This window comes from Ooceraea biroi, chromosome 9 (genome assembly GCF_003672135.1).
Source record: "Ooceraea biroi isolate clonal line C1 chromosome 9, Obir_v5.4, whole genome shotgun sequence".
NCBI lineage: Eukaryota > Metazoa > Arthropoda > Insecta > Hymenoptera > Formicidae > Ooceraea > Ooceraea biroi.
The window spans coordinates 9787001-9808169 of record NC_039514.1 but is presented as its reverse complement, the minus strand read 5'-3'; the positions used below and the strand labels follow the sequence as shown (position 1 = coordinate 9808169).

At 41.6% G+C, this 21169-nt stretch overlaps 1 protein-coding gene across 6 annotated transcripts; it reads right to left on the bottom strand.

Moving 5' to 3' along the window:
* Positions 1-136: 136 nt before the first annotated feature.
* LOC105284699 (DENN domain-containing protein 5B) lies at positions 137-20439 on the bottom strand. Of its 6 annotated transcripts, XR_003406952.1 has the most exons (21): positions 19980-20097; positions 11404-11513; positions 10728-10948; positions 10050-10244; positions 8911-9382; positions 8559-8695; positions 8285-8472; positions 7785-7957; positions 7359-7570; positions 7029-7235; positions 6918-6926; positions 6272-6446; positions 5800-6064; positions 5217-5324; positions 4440-4704; positions 3839-4106; positions 3369-3681; positions 3033-3209; positions 2751-2961; positions 1029-2673; positions 137-606 (listed from the first exon to the last, which is right to left on the bottom strand). XR_003406952.1 is itself a non-coding variant. In XM_026972213.1 (20 exons), exons 1-20 carry the CDS (start codon positions 20095-20097, stop codon positions 2484-2486), a joined length of 4014 nt encoding a protein of 1337 aa, XP_026828014.1. In that variant the 5' UTR covers positions 20098-20439; the 3' UTR covers positions 1512-2483. The 6 variants fall into 6 exon arrangements, 5 of the variants coding, with proteins under 5 accessions (XP_026828014.1, XP_011346722.1, XP_011346721.1 ...); XM_026972213.1 differs by lacking the exon at positions 137-606 and having other exon boundaries at positions 1512-2673; positions 19980-20439; XM_011348420.3 differs by lacking the exons at positions 137-606; positions 5217-5324 and adding an exon at positions 5600-5635 and having other exon boundaries at positions 1512-2673.
* Between the last annotated feature and the right edge of the window lie 730 nt (positions 20440-21169).

The following is a 21169-nucleotide window of genomic DNA, read 5'->3' as shown; positions in this document are numbered from 1 at the left end:
CATACTTGTTCACCGAAACATTCGCATATAGATCGATTCGTTAACTTCCGATATTTGTACTTTTATTGCAATTCATCAGTTTTGATTGTTTAAATCGTGCTTTTGGGAAACAGAAATTCAAAAGAGAAAAATTCCACATTCTCTTCGACGACGATTTATTCTACTGTACAACGATACGTCTTACACAATATATACAATATAATATACCTTACATGATGAATGTTATGTAAAAGTTGTCGTACGGTGCCCCGTATGAAGCTTTTAATGTATATAATTCGTACGTATGTACAATAAGGGCGACGTTCTCGCGATGAGGAACGAATCTATCTGAGAATTACAGGCTACGTATGACAGTGTATGATTGAGAATCGGCGCCGATTAATAATTGTCACATTATCTCTTACACATTTTATAATTTTGTACTCCTCGCAAACCAGCTATACATCGTACAACATACGTGTAACGCAAAGAAGAAACGCGCGATCGGTATTGAAACATGTATCACGTTTTTATGCGCATTTCTAAACCGGCTTCGCTTCAAACTTCGTGACATCGCGCAAAACGCAGCCGCGAGATCCACTCACAAGGGAACTAACACAACTGTCCCTCACCGATTTTGATGGGCTTTGGATATGTTGTAGAGCTTCGAAAAATATTAGACCCCTATTTTTTTTAGCTGCGTGTCTCAACGTTTAGGGGTTGAAACAGCCCCTCGAAGATAATGAATTTTTTCATTTTTAGCGAATATCTTTGAAAATATAAGATATATGAAAAAATGTTTTATACAAAAGTTTTATAGTATTTTATACTCTTTACAACGGTGTATTCACATTTTTCGAAAATGTCAAATTTTTTAATTTACCCCTATCTTCGAGGGGCTGTTTCAACCCCTAAACGTTGAGATACGCAGCTAAAAAAAATAGGAGTCCAATATTTTTCGATGCTCTACAACATATCCAAAGCCCATCAAAATCGGTGAGGGACAGTTGTGTTAGTTCCCTTGTCAGATGTAAAGGGGGACACTGTACACTCACGCGAAAGTATAATAACACGGATATTCATGCTTCAGTCTAAAACGATCACAAGTACGTAATCTCTCGGCTACGGGTCTCTCTCTTCCAAGTAACGTTTGCGCGTTTTCCTCAAGATCATTCGAAAGCGGCACGACGGGCTGGAATCTTAAAACGATGACGATCTCGCCCAAGATACTTGATAAACAGCAACTCTCGCGAATGATCGATCGGACAGAAAATGTTCCGCGGAACATTCACGCGCGAAAGTGAACATAAAACTAATCGTTTTGTTAAAATCATAAAACGCGCGTGCGTACATTGCACGTAATTGGACACACGTACACCAAGGTTTTCAGCAACGATAATACATCTAATATAAAATTGTCATGTCAACGCTCACGGCCAAGGCAAGTCCTACTCGATCTCATCGTGCGCGAGTATCGAAGCACAGCCATTGAAAAAAAAAAGAGTATAATGATCATTCTCCGTTCCCTTTGATCAGTAATATGTATCACTCTTCGCCTGGATCATCAGACCGGTTAGATTGCATGCGGATGTCGCGTAATGATTTCCGTCCGTGTGGGAATTTCGATAACTCTGGATGCGAGCATCAAGAAGCACCATCAGTCCGTACATATACATGTACATACATATATATAAAAGTGATTTCGCGAGAGATGAAATGCATGCCTCGGGATACGTCGGGATACACGAGAATGTCAGCAGCGCAGAGAGAAAACTTAACTCCTAACAGTAATGACGATACAAAAAACGTTAATGAATAAAAATGGGATCACATCTTTGGTACACGATTTGTCACAGGTATCGATATCCCAACGAAACGTCGCGTCGTTTCCTCCGTAGTTAGTCCCGCGGAGTAGTTATGGCAACACGTAGAGCCAAACGTATTCCCAATCCTTCTATTAATATCTTACGTTACCGTGGTAATATCTGTAAGCCTCTGAACGGGACGAGATTCGAGACAAGATTCACGTCCTCCTCTCGTTCAACGTCGCGTCCGAAATCTCGCGTCAATCTCTCTCTCTTTACGTCACGTTATTTGTCGTCTATAAACTTGCCCGTCTATTATACAGCTACGTTCCCCGTGTAACAGTCTTCAGTTTTAATAATAAACTTCTTTAATCTCTCCCGTAACGGCCAAACTTGCCAAGGTCATTATCGTCCTTACGTAATAACAATCAAGATTTCGTTATCTAGAACTAATCGATTCGCCCGCCAATTAATACACGAGTATGTTTCTTCTGTTGAAACCTGATCGTCTTGTAATTTGTCACTAATTAAAAACGTTGTAATCGCGGGCACGCCGCACGTCGAAAGTATCATGGAAGGTCTCACGTTGCGTCTCAAAGACCAGAAGGTGTATATCACGATTATTCGCAACGCTTGTCAAAAGAAACGCGTCGCGGTGTCCGCGACGGATTAGCGTACGTCGGTACGCCTCGGCAAGTACTAACATATACTGGAGATTCCGTGAGTGAGGCTCTTCTCTAGGACGATGTGGAACTCACTGAGCGGCTCGAGGATGTGGATGAGGAAGGTGAGCAACGTGGGGTTCCGCAGGAACGAGTTCTCGTCGTACATGTCCGTCGTGGAGCGCGCGTCGCTCATCGGTCGCAGCATCGGGTGCAGGAGCTGCTCTCTGAAGATTAAAGATCGCGTGGTACAACGGCGAAAATAGACAGAAATGTTGCGTTGCGTTCCTTTTTGAGTTCATACCTCGTTGCTAGACAGATGAACAGCTGGAATTTGCCGTCTTTCCCTAGAGTCTGACTGAACATGTTGATCTGATCGATGAGGTGGCAGTAGCATCGCAGGATCGTGAATCTTTGGCTGCTCTGCGTGTACACTCTTCTATCCCGGTTGAGCCTCTGAGAGTACTCGTCCATTTCCTCCAACAGAGAAATCTCAAAGTTCTCTTTTACCCGCACTGCAACAGATTTCCGATTGTAGACATTGACCGATAGCGGACGACTGATGATGCTGCTGTTGTACGCTTACAAAGGTAATCCCACACGTAGAAGTTCCTGCCGAATATCCTCTGGTTCTTGAAGCCGAATAAGAATATCTGTTCCAAGGATGGCACGAGACCGCCCTCCCCGCACAGCAGAGCCGTCAAGGAACCATCTTGACACTCTCTCCTGTAGTGGTACTTGACTATGGCGTTCACAGCCTCACCTGCAACATGCCGCGCAATATTTAACGTTATTTCGCACAATGTGACTTAATTTTTATCTTAATTGTAATGAAATTTTTATCATTTTTTAGCCTTTGCTTTATCAAATACACAAGATATTATCTATTTTCGAAAATAGTCACACAATAGCAATAATTTACCGAGCATGTGTTGCAATTCGACTTGCGACAGTATGGGACGTCTGGGTATGCTCGGTGATCTGCATCTGGGCGGCGTAGAACACGATTCCACCAGCTCCTCGCTGTCGATACTTCGTGGTACCAGAGCACCCACCAACAATCGCTCGGTGGACTCGTCGTCGATCCCTCTGCCGAGCCAACGACCGCAGGGAAACTTGAACGTGTGCCCGGTTACTTCGTTCCTCACTACGACGTGCTCCACCATCCACTTTGGCGACAGGCCAGTATTGTCGTGTCCAATTCGTAATGTGGACAGTACGCCTAGGTTCTTATGCTGAAAACGAAGAATAGAAAAATCGCCGGTAAATAAATATCGTTAATTAACATATTTCAAAACTTGCATTTTATAATATTTATTTTATTACAAATATATTTTTAAAGTAACTAGAATATACGTTTTCAACAGTAGCGATACAAATCAGAGTGCTTACGTGAAACACGAATTCGAGTGCTCCCTTCGGTATTGGTACCGGATTAGTCTCGCAAAGCGTGCCGGAGATAGCGATCCAACTGTTGGCCGAAGTCGTGGCAGCGCTTGCCTTCCGGCTGGGAAATATTACGACTCGATATGGCAACTTTGTCGTGGGGTAGTTGTTCGTGAAGCAGAAATAGTCGACGGCATTGAGAGTTAGAAGGTGATACAGGAATTGCTCCTTCTCCTCCTCGCAACGTAAAAACGCCGATCGTTTGTACTGACTCCTGATAGAACATTAAAAAAATGATTAATTAACGAAAATCATAAAAATGAAACAGTAAAAAATATAAGATAATGCTCGTACACGAGGCAAGTTTACAAGTCCAATCGTGATTATAAAAGCAATATAAACTGTTTTGAGTTAATTAAAATTTCATATTTGTTATACACTTAATTAAATATGTATTTTCTAGTTTTATAATTCATGATTATTAGCATATATTCAAATATATTCAAATAAAATATCCTAATTGCTAGCTGTATTTGATAAGATTGTCTCATACAGCTGCAAATTGTCATTCGGAAATGTATCACATTTAACACTTCTCCAAACGCACCTCAATAGAGCGGTGTCTGATAATAACGTTTTCAAGTGGCGCGACAGCAACTTCTTCTCGAGCGCCAGTCGTACCCACGCCCGCGCGTACCCAATGTGCGTTTTGATGTCGGTCATCGCTTGAACGTTACGTATATCGAAGATCAGAGAATCCGGCAGTGGCCTCAGGTGTTCCGGACCGACGGTTTTTCTTTCGCCGGGAGATTTATGCTTATCCGTGCCTCTCGTGGGCGAGACGTCCGTCTCCAATTGTAAATTCGACAAATCTGTGTCGCGGTATAAAGCATTTTAGACGTTTTAGACACACCTGGCCGATCTCAAGGCAGGAAAGAATACAGATACGAATGAAAAACAATATTCCTCATTACCAAACGGTCATTCATCCGCATTGCATTCAATATGTGCCGCTGCGAATACAGTAATGTGCACATGCAAATCTCCGTTATCACATCATGCTTGGTACAAAAATTCAACAACGCATACACATACGATCTCCAATCTATAACAATATATCATATTTATAATTGTATTGCAATTATGTAACATGCACTTTTTTTCTCGATAAAAACCGATCATTTTTCTCATTTAGATTTTTTCGAGGCGTAACATTAGGACGATACGGACAAACATGAAGTAATTTGTTACAAACAAGCATTCGATGAACAATACGACTCACGGTACAATCTGACAAAATGCATGAAAACGTAAAAAAAGAAAAAAAAAGAATCTGGTAAATGCAATCCGTAAGACAAAGCGGCAAGCCAGTATCGAGGCTTACCATTAAAATTGTCCTTGATGTAAGAAGCAATCTCAAAAATACTTTTGCCTCTCAGAGACGAGACCAAACGATCCGGTATGCCGAAAAACTTACTCGGCGATTTCTTAGCTAGTTATAACAAAATAAAGGGACATAAAATGAAACATAGATAAACCAAGGAATAAACAAATAAAAGAAACTAAAATTAAACTTAATGATAACGAAAAGTTTAGACCTGGATACTCAAAGTAACACGTGCGGCGAAGCACAAATACACATTGCGGATCAGTGTCTCCGCTGTGTCACTTACAAAACTATAAGTGTGCAAGGTATCTACGTACGAAGAACACTAATCTCTACTTTATAACACTTTAGCTTATTGTATGACGGGGTGATGCACGTACAATCCAGTCGTTTCCGCAGCACGGACCAGGCCAACGCTGCATTTCCGCAAAATGGCAATGTTTAACATAATTTGCAATTTACTTCCATCATTTTCTGTTATTCTCCGCTGTGTACATGTATTGAGACATTTCACGTTTATACGCACGAGACTGCACGACGAACGTAATTTAATTGTTAAATAAGCGTATGCGCATCTTACCAGGGGAAAGGAAGTTGGGATCAATGGACTTGGTCGCGTCGTTACACTCCTCCGTCTCGTGGTACATGGTCAGATGTGACCAGAGCGCGCTCTTGCCCTGTTTGTTCTGCAGTCCGTGACTCCACACGCGTTCCAGCAGGTCGCAGAGGCTGGCGACCAGAGTATTCTCCTCGACGTCGGACAACGACTCGCCACCGTGGCCGAGCGCAACAGCCTCCGATCCCATCTTCTCCACCAGCATCCTCTTTGTTTTGGATTTGCAATCCTGATCGCGAAACGACATTCTCGTAAAAATTCAAATTAAATTAAATCTCGCTTAAATAACTGAATTAATTTAATGTCATTTAATTTGACTAGTAATAAATAAATATAGCATGAATACATAATAAATTTCTATCAAGTTACTCTTATTGTAACTCAAGTATGCGCCGTACTTTTTAAGCGTGTATCTATGAATCGCAAGTGCGAGTACCTTGAGCAACTTCTCCACGAACGTCCAATTCGCTTGCGCGATCAAAGCGGGACTCATGTCTGCCGAGAGTTTGGTCTGTGGTCGTGGCGACTGAGATTCCTGAGGCGTCACGGGCTTCCCGTTCGCGTCCATGGACTTCATCTTGTACTTCCACTGCGTCTGTCCTCTCCTACTGCTGCAGACAGAAACGATCGATTGATTCGTGCTATTCATACCGGTATTAATTCGGGACACGACACGTGAGCATGCAGAAGCACACTCGGACGACTCGGTGACAAAGTGAATTAATATAAAATATTGGATTAATATAAAATAAATGAATAACGTTTTGAAGAATTTATAAAACAGAAATTGTGCACAATATTTTTTAAGATGTATCTTAAAAGCGCATTGACGCATTTATTAAGTTAATATTGAGACAATTTCTTAATTATGGGAATAACGTTCGTTTTCGATTACAGGCAAACCTCTGTTATGTAGATATAGACAAGCAAAGTAGCCAATTTCCGGAGGAATTACCCGTGTTTCCTCATAAAATGCAATGAATAAAATGAATGCAAACTAGAGATTTAATCGAATTTTATCGAAACTTCATTTTATCCCATTTTATTATGTTTTTAATCGAATATTGAATATTGTTCCTTACCGAAGTATACTACGCAGGAAGCACAAAATGAGAACGGCAGAGATTAATAAGTTTCAAGATAACGTAGATCATATCGTCAAATAATGAATAGCGCGAGCGATCGTGACCAACCTTTGAGCAGGTTCCTTGTTTAACGCGACGCTATCTAGCAGAGGGAAACTCCGGAAATACGCAGCTCGGTGAGGTAACATCTCCGTAGGCGGATTCGTTTCGAAGTCGATATTCGTCAATCTCTGCTCGAGCACTTGTTGAGTCTCCGCGATGCTCGTGCAAGGCTCATATCGCATTGAACGTATGATGCTCTCTCCGACTCTCTTCCTGAAACGTAGACTGAACTATGAAGAGGAATTTCCTTCATTTCGCGCGATGGCTCATTAGCTGCGCAGAGCGTAGGTAACTGCTAGGAGCAAACAGAAAGAACATTATCTCGTTGAAACTCACTTGAGTGCGGAGATCCTTTGATCGAAGACTTTAATATTGCAGTCGAGTTCGCTCCACGTGGACATCACCTTGCTATCAACAAGGGAGGCAAACATCTGCGTCTCAAGGAACCGTGACAGGAATGGCAGATGCTGCGTAGGCTGGTCGGATAGAAACGTGGCTTTGTCGAACACGTGCATGCTGTCCCGATTAGTTATCCATTCATCCTTATCCTTCAAGGAAGCTCATATTACTAAGTTCATTTTAATTACAGTAATAAATAATATAAATACAGTAACAAATATTTATTGAATTTTATTTTAGGTCATTAAATTAGTTAAATTTATGGGCTAAACAGTAATAAGTATTAATATTAATAATTATAGGAATGATTATAGGAATAAATGTTAATTTTATTTCGTCCAGAAATTCTTTATGCAGACATACCTGACTCGGCTGAATGACGAAATGCTCGTAAGTGGAAAACATTTGTACAAAACGATTGAGGAAGATCTCTCGCACGGCATTATTGAAAACGAGAGTCTCCCGGTATTCTTCCTGGGGCGTGAGTATCTTCTCCTTCGTGATATCCTCCACGGAATCGGTGTCATCTACGTTCACTGTAACCGCCGAAAAATCAAGAACTTCGTCTATAATATATATACAGTGCCGGGATTTAGTTGCACATTTCGGGCTGATTTCGGTGTCAACTCTCACTGTTCCCCTCTTCTACGCCGCGCGTATCTTAGAAACGAGGTGCTGGATGCTAATAAACAAGATGCCGCTAGATTATTAGCGTCCGGCAAGAGTGGAACAGTGGGAGTTGACAACGAAATCGGCAAATGTGCAACTAAATCCCGGCACGCACTGGTCTATAAGGTCGTTATAATTTCAATTACGATGTAAATACGTAATTTTATGTTTTATTGTTACAAAAAATGCCTCACCTGATCTCTTAACAATGTCCACTATCCTCTGCAGATTGTCCGATTGCGGGCTCGATTCTGGTCGATCCCAATCGAGGACGTCATGCAGGGAGTGTTTTCTACGGGGCAGGTGGAAACCGGAACCGGGAAGTGTCAGGCTACTGGTCATGATGTCGCCGTTGAAATAATTTATTACCATGTTGTCAGTCCTACAAGGTATTTGTTTAACTTAGATATAGATCGAGATAAGCGAGTCTCCATCACTGAAGACAGAAACGAAGGCTGAGTGACTCACTTTCCTGAATGTGGTACTTTGTACTTGTTTAGGAGCGCTCTAATCTCCGCGATAAATTGCATTTTATGAGGAAACACGGGTAATTCCTCCGGAAATTGGCTACTTTGCTTGTCTATATCTACATAACAGAGGTTTGCCTGTAATCGAAAACGAACGTTATTCCCATAATTAAGAAATTGTCTCAATATTAACTTAATAAATGCGTCAATGCGCTTTTAAGATACATCTTAAAAAATATTGTGCACAATTTCTGTTTTATAAATTCTTCAAAACGTTATTTATAGATTGCGAATTTTCTCTCTCGTGCTTAAATATAAGAGATGGATATACAAGAAGGTGATAGAAGGCATACCTCGCTGGCGATCTTGAGGACGCCACCCTCACTGTGCGCATGCAAGCCCATTATGAAGGGCACGGGCGCGTCGAGAAAATGGTGCAGACTCGCGGGTAATATCGGCACGTAGACATGTTGCCACGAGAAAGGGAACAGGAGTGCGGTTATACACTCGGACACCACCATGAGCTTGTGAAAGTCGGCGCTCCTGAGCAGCACCTGATTCTCCAGCAACACGCACGTGAACAATTGGATCAGGCAGTCCGCGCCTAGCCACGTGAACACGTCCTTAAGCGAGTAATCCAGCATCGGTAACTCCAACGAGGGGGACGGCTGATGGATCACCAGTTCCAGCGGCGGCTTCGCCGGTTCATCATCGGGCACGAAGAATTTTAGCGACTTGCCTGACAACGGTACCGGCACGTTATACAGGAGGCTATACACGTAGGATTCTAAGCTAAGACCAGGTCCGGGATGTCGAGGAACACACCTGAAAGTTTCACAGATCGCATGACGATCCTGAATGCTTGAACCATCCGAGAATAATTCTCAAAAAGAAGAAAAAGAAGAAAATAGTTATTTACAGTTTGTTTTCTTTTTTTATTTTGTTATAATATTGTTTAATGGTATTTATTAGATATTAACTGTCATAATTTATTAATGTATATTACGCAGACTACTGCACAAATCTGCGATTCTGACAAGCGCAGCAATATCTTATCGCTTCTGAGAATCTTTGTCTTCTTAGGCGAATGATGTCTACGCAACACGAAGAGAGATGGGAAGTAAGAAGCCATTCTTAAAACTTAAGTGTTTGTCTTTTATATTTCCTGACAAACAGAATCTGTGCAGTATTAAAAATCTTTCTATAATATGTTACAAAATTCCGTATTAGTTTTCTTAACATTGATATTATTTTTCTTTAACGTTTCTCTAACATATCCTCATCTTTCTACATAAAACTAGCGAACAATATTTGTATAAGGGCCGATTGTTCCAAACTCTTGGTAAGTTTTACCCGACAGGTAGCATATCTTTGTCTCTTTTCAGATAAATTCTAAAAAAACAGATGAAGATATAGTACCTGTCGGGTAAAGCTTACCAAGAAGTTGGAACAATCGGCCCTAAGAAGAGAAAGGAGCTCCTTTGTCACTTACTTATAGAGATTAGTAAGGAACGTCCTCGCCGCGTGGAGGTAAGGCTGCTGGCACAGCAAGGATATCGATTTGGTCACTAGCAACTTGTCTTTGGTAGAGTCATAGTATCCTAACGCGGCACCGGGTGAATGGGCCGACAATTTGAAGTGGCGCGGCAGCGACCTTGTATTATGTCCATCCTGACCCTTCCTCGCGCTGGAAAAAAATCAAGTTGCGTTTTACAACAGAAGAATAGTGACACTTAAGGGGGGAGCCTCTACAGGCGATATATTCAAATAAAAAAATAATTTTTTTTATCTTTAAACATGTACTAATAAATGTATCAAAGTTTTATAATGATCCGCTGTATAGTTTCTTCAAAAACAATTCGTAAAATTATACCTTATTTTCAACGTTCTAAAGCAGGCTCCCCCCTTAACGAACAATGTGCCTGCATGCAAGATTTATCGGTCGCAATAGATTTTCTACATTTGGGACTGATCTTCAATAAATGTTTACATGAAATAGTATATAAAATTTTTAAACTTGAGGAGGAAAACGAGAATTTTTTAGATTCGTCTGAAGGTCTGGGAATCTCCTACTACATTTTTTCTTCTATATGAAGAGATACGCGCGCGTATGTATATGTATGAGAGAACGAGAGAAATTAAAAATGTAATTAGTTAAAAGCGGACGTACGTGGGAGGCGTGCCGTTTTGGCCGCTGCTGAGCTCCGTGATGTGCATCGCCTGCAGCGTTTGCATGGCCGCGCATATCTTGCGATTGCGACACTCTTCGTAGAAAACAAGGCTGAATCCGTACGTTCTGTGACCATCTTCCTTCGTGAGGACGAAAGAGTGGAAAGTCGGCTCCACCGAGTGCTTCTGAGTACGGAATCGCAAACCGCTTGGCAGACAAAGCTATTATCAATGTAATCGATAAGTTATACTCCCCTGGACCTAGCGACGCCAATATTCTCTGTGTATATGTGTGTGTGTGCTTATAATTAACGTCGAAGAATCTCGCTAAAGCGCCTCGAAAATGTAATGTCTCTACGTGATATAGAATATAACATTTGTATTTTATATATTCAATAAAAATCCATTTTATTCAAAAACTTTCATATATACGGTAAATATAAAATAATCTTATAATAATATATATTTTAAAATACTCAATGTTTAATACTTTCAATATTAACTAACGTGACATTATATTTATTTATTAAGTGAGTGACTTATGCTTTTCGATAATGCGTTTGATGTATTTATATACGCGCACATTACAAGTTTATATATATCGAATTACAGAATTGATATTTGTTGAATTATAGTTCGCAGTTGGAATAAGTAACAATCGTAATAGGATCACGTACCATGCAGACGGCGTGCTGGTCGAAGGGATTCCATGGTACCGAGTCTGGATAATGTCCCAGCACTTTGCTCTTGTACGCCCGATCCAGCGGCGTGCACTGTAATGAGTCACCTGCGAAAACAAGCAGAACACTTTGCAAAAATACGACTCAACGTTCCTGGCAAATCCCAAGCGTCAACTTCAGCTGCAGCCTTTAGAGAAGCACGTCGCTCGATTACACGCAGTGATACTTTTCTCGTTTTCGGAACATGCTCGGAGAACGCGAGAGGACCAGCGAGGAAACTTTGCTCGTTCTTTTTTGTTACTGCGTGAATGTTACTGGCGAACTTTCGATGTAGTTTTCTTCGCAAACGAACCAGCCGAAATATTCGGCGACGAAGGGAACGGGAATTCAATGTATAACTTGATTTTCCGCGAACGACAAAATTCCGGACTCTCTCTCTCTCTCTCTCTCTCTCTCATAGGAGGATTATCTCATAGCGGAATCAGCAAGCTGTACGATGTGTCTCGGGGCCCTTGAATGAGAGATGGTCGAGGCCTTGGCGTCGTTCCAACCGCTTCGAAGTAACCCCGCGCGCGCAGCGGGAACACACAAGGGTACTCTTGTACGGAGTTAATCGCTCGTGATCAAAGAAAAACCGTCCGAGAGACGGCTGAGCGATGAATCCGTGCTCTCGCAAGACGCGGCAGACGGGAAGACTAAGGACGTCGAAAATCGTAGAACGTCCTTGTAATTAATTGCCATCGATAAATCCGCCAATTAAGCTTTCTTGGTGTTCTCGTGACGTAAGGAATGACACGGAAAGAGAAATGAGTTCGGAAACGCGAAGCTTTAGTTCTAACATTACAAAATTGATAAAGCAAAGAAGGTAACACATAAATTATATAAAAAATATAAGTTAAATAATAATGTTACATATTCGTATAATTTAATTTTATAACTTAATTAAGAGTTTTCATTAATTTAGTTATTGATTTAATATAAACGTGCTCGAGATATTTTTATTATTATTCTGCTGTAATCTTATTTTTATTTTATTCTTCTGCGTAAAATGCATGCGTCGATTTGCACCGTATTGATTGCATTGCGTTTGTGGCGGTGATGGCTCGCTGACATTTCTCAAGACGTGCACGAAGTTTCTGAAATTTCATTTTGATTCTCAGATCGGGTAATAATCAGGAATTGAAGAATGGATTTCCGATTCCAAGCGTTACTTTCGTGGAGCAAAAGTCTTCCGTGAAGCATCACGAGTCATTGCCAACATACAACTTTGCTCTCGGATCAGAGCTGAGTAGTATTCACATCTCCCACAAGTTCGTGCTCGGGATTAATCTACGTGCATTCAAGGATCCGTTCTATCCAGGACGAATCTCGGCTGCAGCATCCTGCAGTAATTACATCCTGCAGCAATTGCATTCTGCCCTTATCTTAAGCAAGTAGTTTAGTCATATCTTGTTCGTTCACCTTCCTCACGTTAATTTACATCGCCTTTTATCTCTCCGATATTTTGCATAATTAATAGTTTGCGAAACATCATTATCTTTTGCACCCACAGAAAAGATTTCTGGACTTAATGCTATTACTCTTTAATCTATCATAAAATAAGATCGCTATAGCGACAATCATATTTATTATTGAAAAGAAGCATATTTTAATCTTGAATAGAAAATTCGAAAATCTAGATTAAAATAATCTTGGTGCTATCTCATTAATTTTCTCAGAAGGATTTAGATAAAAATTTCTAGCAAGTTCAAAATTTTCTTGATTTAAGAATATTGTGAGATCTAAAAGACATCTTATTCTATTCTTGTAAGAGAATTTGTAGAATCTGCGCAAAACGGCCAATATTTATGTGTTGCAATCAAAAATCGGGAAAGTGTTTCTGTTATTTACAATGAATAAGTGCAATACTCTACAAGAAATATTAAAAGATATGGAAATGTCTTATCTCGAATCTTATTTCTCAAGTAAGTATATTGTATATACTTACTTACATTTCCATATCTTTTAATTAGAGTATTGCACTTATTCATTGTAAATAACAGAAACACTTTCCCGATTTTCGATTGCAACACATAAATATTGGCCGTTTTATCGGAATAAAGGACGGCGCCGAGTCGACGAGCGACTGTGAGAAAATGATGCGTCGACATCGACAAAGCCTACTATAAAGTGGCGCTAATATCAAATTATTCTACATACAAGAATATATAAGCATAAATTTGTATATGTTACTCTTGTCTCAAGACAGTAAGACAATCTTATTTAATTCGAGAGAAAAGAATAGAAATTACTGATTTAAATTAAAAATTGTTTTATTTTCATATTTTTTATACTTGTGATACGATTAAATTAGTCAAGAATATTTTTCGTCTTGTTATCAGAAATCCTTTCTGAGGGTGTGCATATGTATTTTATTACGTTCTTTGCGTTTTAATGAATCTTGTATTTCACGGAAAACGGAACGCAAATTCCAGCTTTGGAGTGACTTTCGATTGAGCGTATTCTGCAATAGCATGCATGTGACATAAGAAAGTTTATATTTTTTTTTCACATGGGATGCGCCACTGTCCAAGTATAATAAATGCACGTAGGCGTGATTTTAATTCCCAAGGTCTTAATGGATGTTATCGATTGGCCTGCGGGTCAATCTCCGTTTTGGGAATGACATTCGCGAAGTGGCCGGCGATAACCGAGGGGTTCGATTGAATCGGTCGTCGTCGAAATCACCGGATTTGATTACTCAGACTGATAGGTCTTTCCCAATATTTTCGCTGTCCGTCCGCGCGCACGGAACCTCTGAATAATAAATCGATGTGTATCGCGACGCGGTTCACTGAATCCTCGTCTTTTATGCGCTCGCTGTTTCGTGTATTTTTAGAAAACCGCGCGTCACGTGGAGTCGTACGCGGGAACTCTCGCTTAAATATCGCAACAGAGACGAAAAACCCGCAGCGAGATTTTGTTCCATCTCCCTTTTATCTCGATTGAGCTTCATATACAAACGAGAATGACGAACAATAAAGTTTATTGCTTTTCAAGTTGGAATCAATTCTTCCGCGCATCGTTCTCGAAAAAAATGTTCCTCGGCAGTCGACAACAATTCGCGTGATTCAGCGCCTTACGCAATGACACAAGCGTTATCGGTACGAGCTATCTATACGATCTACTTATCTAAAATCATTGCATGCGTCCCCCTTTCCGCCCTCGCAGACCGAGTCATGCAGGCCTGTCATCGCGTTTAATCGAGCGTACGAAATCGCCGGCCGATTTCTTCGGTAAAAGCGCTCGGATATTCATAATATATTATATTATAATTATTTCGTGGCGCAGCTTCCGCGAGAACGTGTGCAAAAGGGAAGCTTATTATTGTCAGCATATATAATATTTAGTTCGAACTACACATACATATTTAATCAGACCGCGCGCTCGAACTCTCTCTCTTTCTCTCTCCGCCTCGTTTGCTCTGCCTCGTCCCAGTTATTACGTGAATACATTGTCCTTAAATCCACACGCGCACGTGGCTTTCTATACTTTCTACTCTCGTGCACGCATCGCTACCAGGACGCTGTTGCTATTACAAGTACTCATAATTGCATCACGAATACCGTAATACCGAAGCGCAACGCGATTTTAACGGTAACGGAAACAGCTGGACCGAAGAGAGACACGATTCTACGCTACCCGCGAGATTGTTCAACGAGATTATTGTTCAACAATAAATAGTTGTTCGTGCAGAACGTTACAATCGCGTTGGGAATCACTGTTTCTTATTATCTGGAGATGAATTGGCTGCGATGTTCTCGCTCGCTCGTCGGCGGAAATAAAATCTCGCGATTCTTTTGCACGATTAATTACTTTCCAGCATCTTCAGTTAGTGCACTATTTGTATTACGTTGTTGCGCTGTTGTATTGCATGCCGTAAAATGCTCGGCGGAGATCGTCGCCCCCGTCCGTGAACGTCGCTCCTTCACCCCCTCTGGGATAAACATCGCGCAGACGATTTATTCGCATCCGCGATGCACGGCAGATAATAAAAGCAAATGGAAAATGCAAGGAGAAGCGAGTTGCAGTCCCGCGGGGAGGGAGCGAGGGAGAAAAAAAAAGAGCGGGTGCACGAGGAAAGGAGGGGGCAAAACGAACAATAAACCACCGATATGCCCCTGTGCCGCATGGAGAGTATTGATTCACGAGAGCATGATGCACGCACGCACGAGGCGTCGGACAAACGACGGATATTTTCTGCGGATCCGCCCGCGCGAATATGCGTGAGTGCGTAACACGTGGCACGCCCACGCGTGCTTGGCGAACGCGTCGATTAACCCGCGTGTGTCACGCGAGACGCGGCGGAAATAAGGGGGGCGAATTTTCGCGAGTTCGCACCACGAAACGCCCGACGAGAATAATTTTCACGCGCAAAATCGTCTCGTTCTTGCGACTGAACTTGGTTTCTAAGAGTTGGAGTATTTATTGTCACTCCGGTTCCCCAAAAAGAAAAGAAATGCGACTCCAACCCCCGGAAGCCAAATCCAGTTGTATTGATCAACGGCGCGGGAGCCTGAAATTGTTCATCTTGTTCCTGAGGGAGAAAAAAAGAAGCACGCGTTTGTCTTCCTGCAGCGAGGAACTTTGTGAGCGGAGAACTTAATCCGCGGCTAATTATTAATTAGGCCTGATTACTGTGCGATCGTTTAATTAGATAGATGTGCAGAGTACAACCCAAGGGGTTCGGAAAGTTTCTAAAACTGGTTTCCTGAAATAAATTACGTAATACCGTGGATTTTAACTTGAAGATCTACTCGGGAATCATGCGTTCCTCCTTTATTCCGCTCCCGTGCTCGGTCTGGAGCTCGCCAAAGAATGACCCCCTGCCCGTCCTGCCCGAATAAGTCGCCTCTCCCCTTCTCGTGAGCGGGTATGATGTCATCGTATGCGGGGTCATTTGTACACGAAGAGGGCTACCGGTACTTAAGTATGCGTTTAAAGGGCGGAAGCGTGGTTACAGGACCGGCTCTATATACGTTGCACATGCACATACACGCGAAACGACCGCTTCTCCGCTCCGTGGTAAATAAAGAGAAGAAACCGCGTCTCACGCTCGGCCAAGCTTTCGTCGAAGAAAAGACGAGAGATTCTGTTGAAATTCTGAGTGATAAAAATATTACGTATTTCAAATGTTAAAATTTTTCTTACAATATCGTTCTTAAGTTCAATGTTTTGTGGATACATGAAAATTTATGCTTATTTTTCTGATAGGAACAGCTTACTTTATATTAAACTGTAATAAATTTGATAACACATGAGAGGAATAGATTAAAGTTACCGAATAATGTCTGAACCAGCACCTGTAATGTGTCTTGCATATGTGAAACTTAATAGGCTGAAAATAAGTATTTTAGAGGTAATGTAACCCTTCTGCGGACAATTACTCTTTAGACGGACGCAAAGAAGGGTGAGGCCCTAGGCGAAAGAAATAGAACACCGAGAATGGCCACCGATAGCTAATATTTGCAAAAACGGACGACGTAAGGAACAAAAAGCTGCGCTAAAAATAAACGAGAGGAAAACAATTGGACACGCAATATAGATAAAAGAGTAAAACTTTATTATTCAGAATTATAAAATAAGATTAAACAATATAAATGCATGATATGTGATTGATTAGAATATTAAAAAGACAATTTGTACATAATACTATTTAAACTTTTAACAATTATTTATATTTTTAACATCAAAAATATATGTGACACAGTCTTTTATAACGTGTAATCTTTTGCGAATTAAAAAAAATGTTTTTATGTCTGAACATAGTAGAGCACGTTTAAAAAAGAATCTAATTCGGCGACCGAGTTATCGTATCCTGCTCAAAGCAGAAAATAAAGTACTATTCGTGAAACTGGGTGAAGTGCAAGACTCAAGAATCGTTATTGCAGATATACAACTCAACAAGTTTGCACAATTAGCGCAGAAATTCATTTGCTCACTGATGGGATACACTGATGAGAGTAAAAAACGCAAAACTAACGTACAGAATAATACATTGCAACATTTTTAACAAAAGCGTACACTTGAAATTTTACTGCTATCAAAACTATTATTTTAACGGAAATAAATGAAGAGCTCAATTAAGAAAAAAATTTCTCTATAGTTTTATTGTCCAAGTAATACTCTCTAATAGCAATTTTATTATGAATCCTTAAAAGGATTATAAATTTCTTGTACTCGGAGGCTGCCGTTAATCTCATGCTAGAAATATTTCACTAAAAAATTTCGACGGAAATATCTTCGATTATATCGTAAAAAATAGGAATGCCGTTCCCCATAGTTGTAAACTTTGACCTTATTCCCGGGTCGCGTTATCTTTTCTTTTTTTTATGGATATATTTACGCTCCGGATGTTGGAGGCTGCCAATCTCGTTGAGGATCAGCTTTAAACTTCACGCACAAATCCGATTATCGGATTGTTATAAATAACATTACATAATATCATAAATTCTCACGCACTGTGAATCCGTTATACGATTAAAAGCACGCGTTTCCGCGATAAAAATAAGTACCACTTTAAAATAAGTACTACTCCGCTATAGTCATTCAACCGATTATTTCCGCACACACCATTCACATTTATCCATAAAATTCTTAAGATTAAACAATAATTCCAAGATCAAGAAATATTTTCCTGTCGACTTTCACGCCCCTAAGCTGTCTTCACTCTATCAGAATTATCTATATCTTTCTATATCAGACTATTTCGACGTGGGAACACCTTCCGAAACAATCTCAGCGACGATGGGGACCAGGAGGACGACGCTGGCGAACAGCTGATGGCGAAACAAGTGACTCAGATACACAGACGTCTTTCTCAGGGGAACTTCCTTTAGTAAAACGATCTTTTTTCGCGGAGAACCGTCCCGCACGAGAGCGGGGAAGCGTTTTCTCAAGAGGATCGTCACGATTGTTACTCTCACATATTGTATGCGTCACGTAAGGCTGCTCAGCACATGTAAGCGTAACAGGATAGTCTAAAACGACAAAGAACCGACGAGATCGAGCGGTCCATTCTATGTTCTATGGGCTCAGCTGCTCCACTAAGAGAGAGAGAGAGAGAGAGAGAGAGAGAGAGCGCGCGCTTGTATCCGAACCATCATGAGACCATATGTTAAAAAAGAATGGAGATTATGTACCGCAAAGCTTCCCACGTCAATTGCATCGTGATCGCAAAGCGCATTGACCGAGAAAAGTTAAGAAACGAGCTGTACGAATGACCGAAGCTCGGCTAAAAGAACGCATCTTAAATTCAACACGCTCGAGATCGCTATTTAGCGGATTAATTAATTCTCGTCCAATTAAACGGCGAATGAAAATTCCTTGCTCCACATTAAAGACTCGAACAGATAATTGCCATCTCAGTTGGACGCTCGACATCACATAATTCCTTCTTTATCGCGAACGAAATTGACATAAGAGCAACATAGAAGCTGTTCTTTAAATTGAGGGCCGATTGTTCCAATTTCTTGGTAAGCTTTACCCGACAAGTACCATATCTTCATCTCTTTTTTAGAACTTATCTGGAAAGAGACAAAGATATACTACCTGTCGGGTAACAACTTACCAGGAAGTTGGAACAATCGGCTCTCAGTCTTCTTGATGTCTTTTGTCAAAACGTAGAGCCAATTCGTGAAACGCGCTGTACAACGGTCGCGCCCTTCATTTCGATTAGATTCTCTTGGAAATTCGGGATGAACTTTGTTCGCAGGAATAAATATTCTCTTGTACAATCCGAAAATATATCTTTTTCGCTCCTATATTATTAATATGTGAAGGGATAAACGATTATTTTAGATAATAATGAAAATTAATAAATGCATTTATTAAAAACAACAAATATTTTAGAAATAAAATTATTGTTCGAACGTCAACAGTGCTTTGTTCCTTACAACTGAGTTTTATCTCACTCGTGGGACACTTGCATTCATTATTCTCCGCGTAAGAAGACGCGTTGACAACGTCCCCCATTGTAAAGGCAAACGCGCGGTCGCGCTGAAAACATCTGCAATTATATTGATGATTCCACGATTACACTCCGCTCGTCGACGGACTCGGCGCGCGTCCCGCGATTTCGCGCGGACGGTGTTCCCGATAAGCGTCCTCGGTGGATGTTTGCATCGATTCGCGCGGTGCCTGTCACGTTGTCAATAGAAAACAATTTTCAACGGGAATCCGGAGCAAGTGAGCGCGCGCTGGACCGCGACGTCATCTCGTCGTATCGCTCGCAACATCCGGCCGCGGTCCACGTGCGAGATTCGTGGTAAACAACGCGAAGTGAGAGGCGGGCGAGACAGACAGTGCGATATCTCGGGCAGCGATTTTATCGAGCCGTTACGCAACGACGTTCCTCGAATTTGACCGTTCATTTCATCCCTCTTTCCTTTTCTCTCTCTCTCGCTCCTTCTCTCCCTTTGGACGAGGGTGAGAAACTGCGGAAATCACGATGACGCGGAGGACGCGGTCTTCATCGCGCGCGGCGCGACGAATTAAGAAGCGCAAGCGTGCGACGAAACCGCCGCTGTGCTCACCGAAGTATTTGTCCGGCTCCAGACCGGAGTCCTTGTCCAGGCCGCACACCACGAAGTAATCCGTGAACCGCTGCGGATGCTGCTCCGGGCCGCGCGCTATCCCCAAGCTGCCGTTCATCGTTCCCGATGACGCGGAATCCGCAGCAGGCGACGGCAGTCGTCGCGACGCGCTGTCGTCGTCGTCGCTGCTTCAGCTCGCCGCGGCCACCTCGCCCGAGCCGCCTTCACGAGATTGATCTCCGCGGCATCGCGGCGCACGGTCGCGCCAAACTGCCCTCGGACAGGAGGGGAGAGAACTGTCACATCCGCCACATGCGCCAACGAGATAACGCGAGGCGAGTGCAACGTGCGAGCGACCGCGACGCGCACAAACAACGCACACCGAGCGCTCGACGGAGCAGAGCGGAGCGCGAAACGCACGAGCCACCCTCCCAGCGGACGGACGCGGCCGCGAATGATTGATCCTCGGTTCGACGGACGCTTGAAGTTGGCCGCGAGCGAGCGCACCGCGCCGGCGCCGTGGACTCAACGATTCCGCGGGCGATTTGATTGCGGAGAAGGGGACCCAGGCAGCACGTGTTAGCCTAATATATGTTTCTTAGACGTATCTAAGTCTAAGAAACATAAAGTACCATTTAAGAAACGGTTTAAATAGAAACCGTTTTTAGACCTCAATTTTAAAAACGTACTTTTCACCTTTCCACAGAAACGAAAAATGTGTTTTATTAAATTGATTTGAAATTATATAATTAATATAGAAAAAATAGTAATTTCTACTTACTTTGCGAGTATTCATTATTTTTACATCATACGTTTCAATGTACTCGATTATGGAACAAGAGACAAAAATCAACACAAGCGTGCGATTCCCACCTCTGATTCACCAAGCGACCGATAGATGGCCAGGACAGACGTGACGTTCTCGCAAGTAACATCATTTGTGTTATCACCTTATAAATAACCATCCGGAAAACCGATCCAATACTCTTTTCTTCTTCTTTTCTTTTGAAACTTTTGAGATCACTATTACTTGAAGTGATATTTCAAAAGAGTGAGATTCCACTACACGAAATTTAGAGAGTAATTCATAAAATCTAAAAATGTAGTTTTTTACAAAAATGTGACTTAACTCTGTCTATCTTTGAGGCACTGATATATAGAATTGATAAATATTTTTCTGATGGTTTCTG

Bases quoted from the DNA above. Each gene is read 5' to 3' on its own strand.
- LOC105284699 (XM_026972213.1), bottom strand. From the start codon at position 20,097: ATGAACGGCAGCTTGGGGATAGCGCGCGGCCCGGAGCAGCATCCGCAG. The intron at 8,473-8,558 runs GTGAGTCACTCA...AATACCTTGTAG, and splicing joins AAAGTACCACATTCAGGAAA to GACTGACAACATGGTAATAA. The intron at 5,325-5,799 runs GTAAGATGCGCA...TGTTATAACTAG, and splicing joins TCCCAACTTCCTTTCCCCTG to CTAAGAAATCGCCGAGTAAG.